The sequence below is a fragment of the Poecilia reticulata genome, unplaced genomic scaffold (assembly GCF_000633615.1).
Source record: "Poecilia reticulata strain Guanapo unplaced genomic scaffold, Guppy_female_1.0+MT scaffold_1138, whole genome shotgun sequence".
In the NCBI taxonomy this organism is placed as follows: domain Eukaryota; kingdom Metazoa; phylum Chordata; class Actinopteri; order Cyprinodontiformes; family Poeciliidae; genus Poecilia; species Poecilia reticulata.
In genome coordinates this window covers 2,618-4,268 of record NW_007615877.1, presented here as the reverse complement: position 1 = coordinate 4,268, position 1,651 = coordinate 2,618, and the positions used below count along the sequence as shown (strand labels likewise).

Sequence of the window (1,651 nt, the reverse complement as noted above, 5' to 3'; positions counted from 1 at the left end):
TGTGAATTATTGTCCTGCTGACAGATAACCGCGGTGGAGCGGCAGGTGTTCGACTTCCTGGGCTACCAGTGGGCTCCCATCATGGTCAACTTCTTCCACATCATCRTGGTCATCCTGGGACTTTTTGGGGCCATCCAGTACCAGTCACGCTACGTCACCATGGTAACGCCAGAGAATTCTCTCTCAAGCTGCGTCCCCCGGAACGCCCCCTAGCGGTCCGCAGGGTACTGCATGTAAACGACCGTTTATTTTACCGTGACGTCAGCTCASAGTGCGACGCACGCAGCTAGCTTAGCTAAAGATTGTGTTTAAAAATAATAATGGATACGTGGCTTAAAACCGGGTYACTCAGAAAAAAATAACCAGTGGAAAGAAAACAACACCAAGACAAYTTATAATCGGAGGAAGCCAAGTTGTATATGCTGAATTGGTAGTTTACTAGCAGTACGATTCTTTTGAACGGCTCTTAGCTGTGAACGAGTCTCAATTGGTGAGAACTGTTCTTTGTTTTTTTACACCTTTGCTTGCTTATGATTCTSTGCTCGCAGGTGAACAGCTGTTATTATTATTTTTAAATGATTTATCTGCAAATGAATACAATAATTACAATTGATAGAAATCGGTGTAATTTTTATATTTCATGATGAAGAGGATTTTTGTTTCTGCCAAATCAACTCAAGTCCATTTTTCTTTTATTATGCATTCATGGCTTTGTCGTGGCCAGTCACGTTTACAAAACAGCGCCATCCCTCTCATCGGATGAACAAAGAAAACAATAAGAAGTGTGTTAAGAGACAAATATTTTCACTCCAGGTGGTATATATTCAGATTTTGTGTTTTAAGTTTTGAGTTAGGTGGCCCATTAGTGTTTGTGATGTGGTTCAAGTGGGCCTCAGTCTAAAAAAGGGTGAGAAACACTGATATAGAGCTTCTGTCTCARTTACTTTGTGAAATGAATGTTTTTTTTCTGTTACTGGTTCCCAGTACCTGCTGTGGATGTTTGTGTGGATTGGCTGGAACGTCTTTGTGAGTTGTCTCTACCTGGATTTGGGAGGCCTTTCGAAGGTAAGGCCCGGTTATTTAGGACGGATAATTAGAGGCGGCATCAGTGACTGAAGTCTCTAATTAACTCAGTGTTTAAATCTGCTTCTCTTTTGATCCACTGCTGATGACACGCACAAAAAATGCTTTTAAAGTTGCTGTTTGTCATCAGATGYTAAATATTTACTTTAAAATATTCATTATTAGGGTTTGAAAATTTGAGCTRATATCAATATTTGATTTTAATATTGAAGTTATGGACATTCAACAYTATTTACCAACATTATATTTATTTCTCTAAGTTTTTAATGCTTTTGGGGRAAATATTTCAGAATCAGAAGGCAACAAGATGGAGATAAAGATCAGCTGTTAATATTGACCCACTTTTATTTATTGGGCCGATACCGATATTTAAGAAATGATAAGAAATGACCAATATCGGCCAATACTGATGTTAGTTCTGATTTATCATGTTTYCCTGCTTATTATGTTMCTGTCATATTTGGTTTCACTTAAATCTGATATTATTTACTTTCTTTTGAGTTGAATAATTTATTCTAGTTAATTTTTTATTCACATTACTCTCACAGTACAATAAAAATGTATGTAT

The 1,651-nt window shown here is 37.5% G+C and overlaps 1 protein-coding gene across 1 annotated transcript in view; it reads left to right on the top strand.

Moving 5' to 3' along the window:
* Positions 1 to 29: 29 nt before the first annotated feature.
* Positions 30 to 1,651, top strand: part of LOC103461351 (sodium/potassium-transporting ATPase subunit beta-1-interacting protein 2-like) — a 3,748-nt gene continuing 2,126 nt past the window's right edge. The window contains exons 1-2 of the mRNA XM_008403656.2: positions 30 to 162; positions 985 to 1,065. Coding sequence (XP_008401878.1) covers positions 82 to 162; positions 985 to 1,065 — 162 coding nt within the window. The 5' untranslated portion in view covers positions 30 to 81. The remainder of the gene's footprint in view (positions 163 to 984; positions 1,066 to 1,651) is intronic.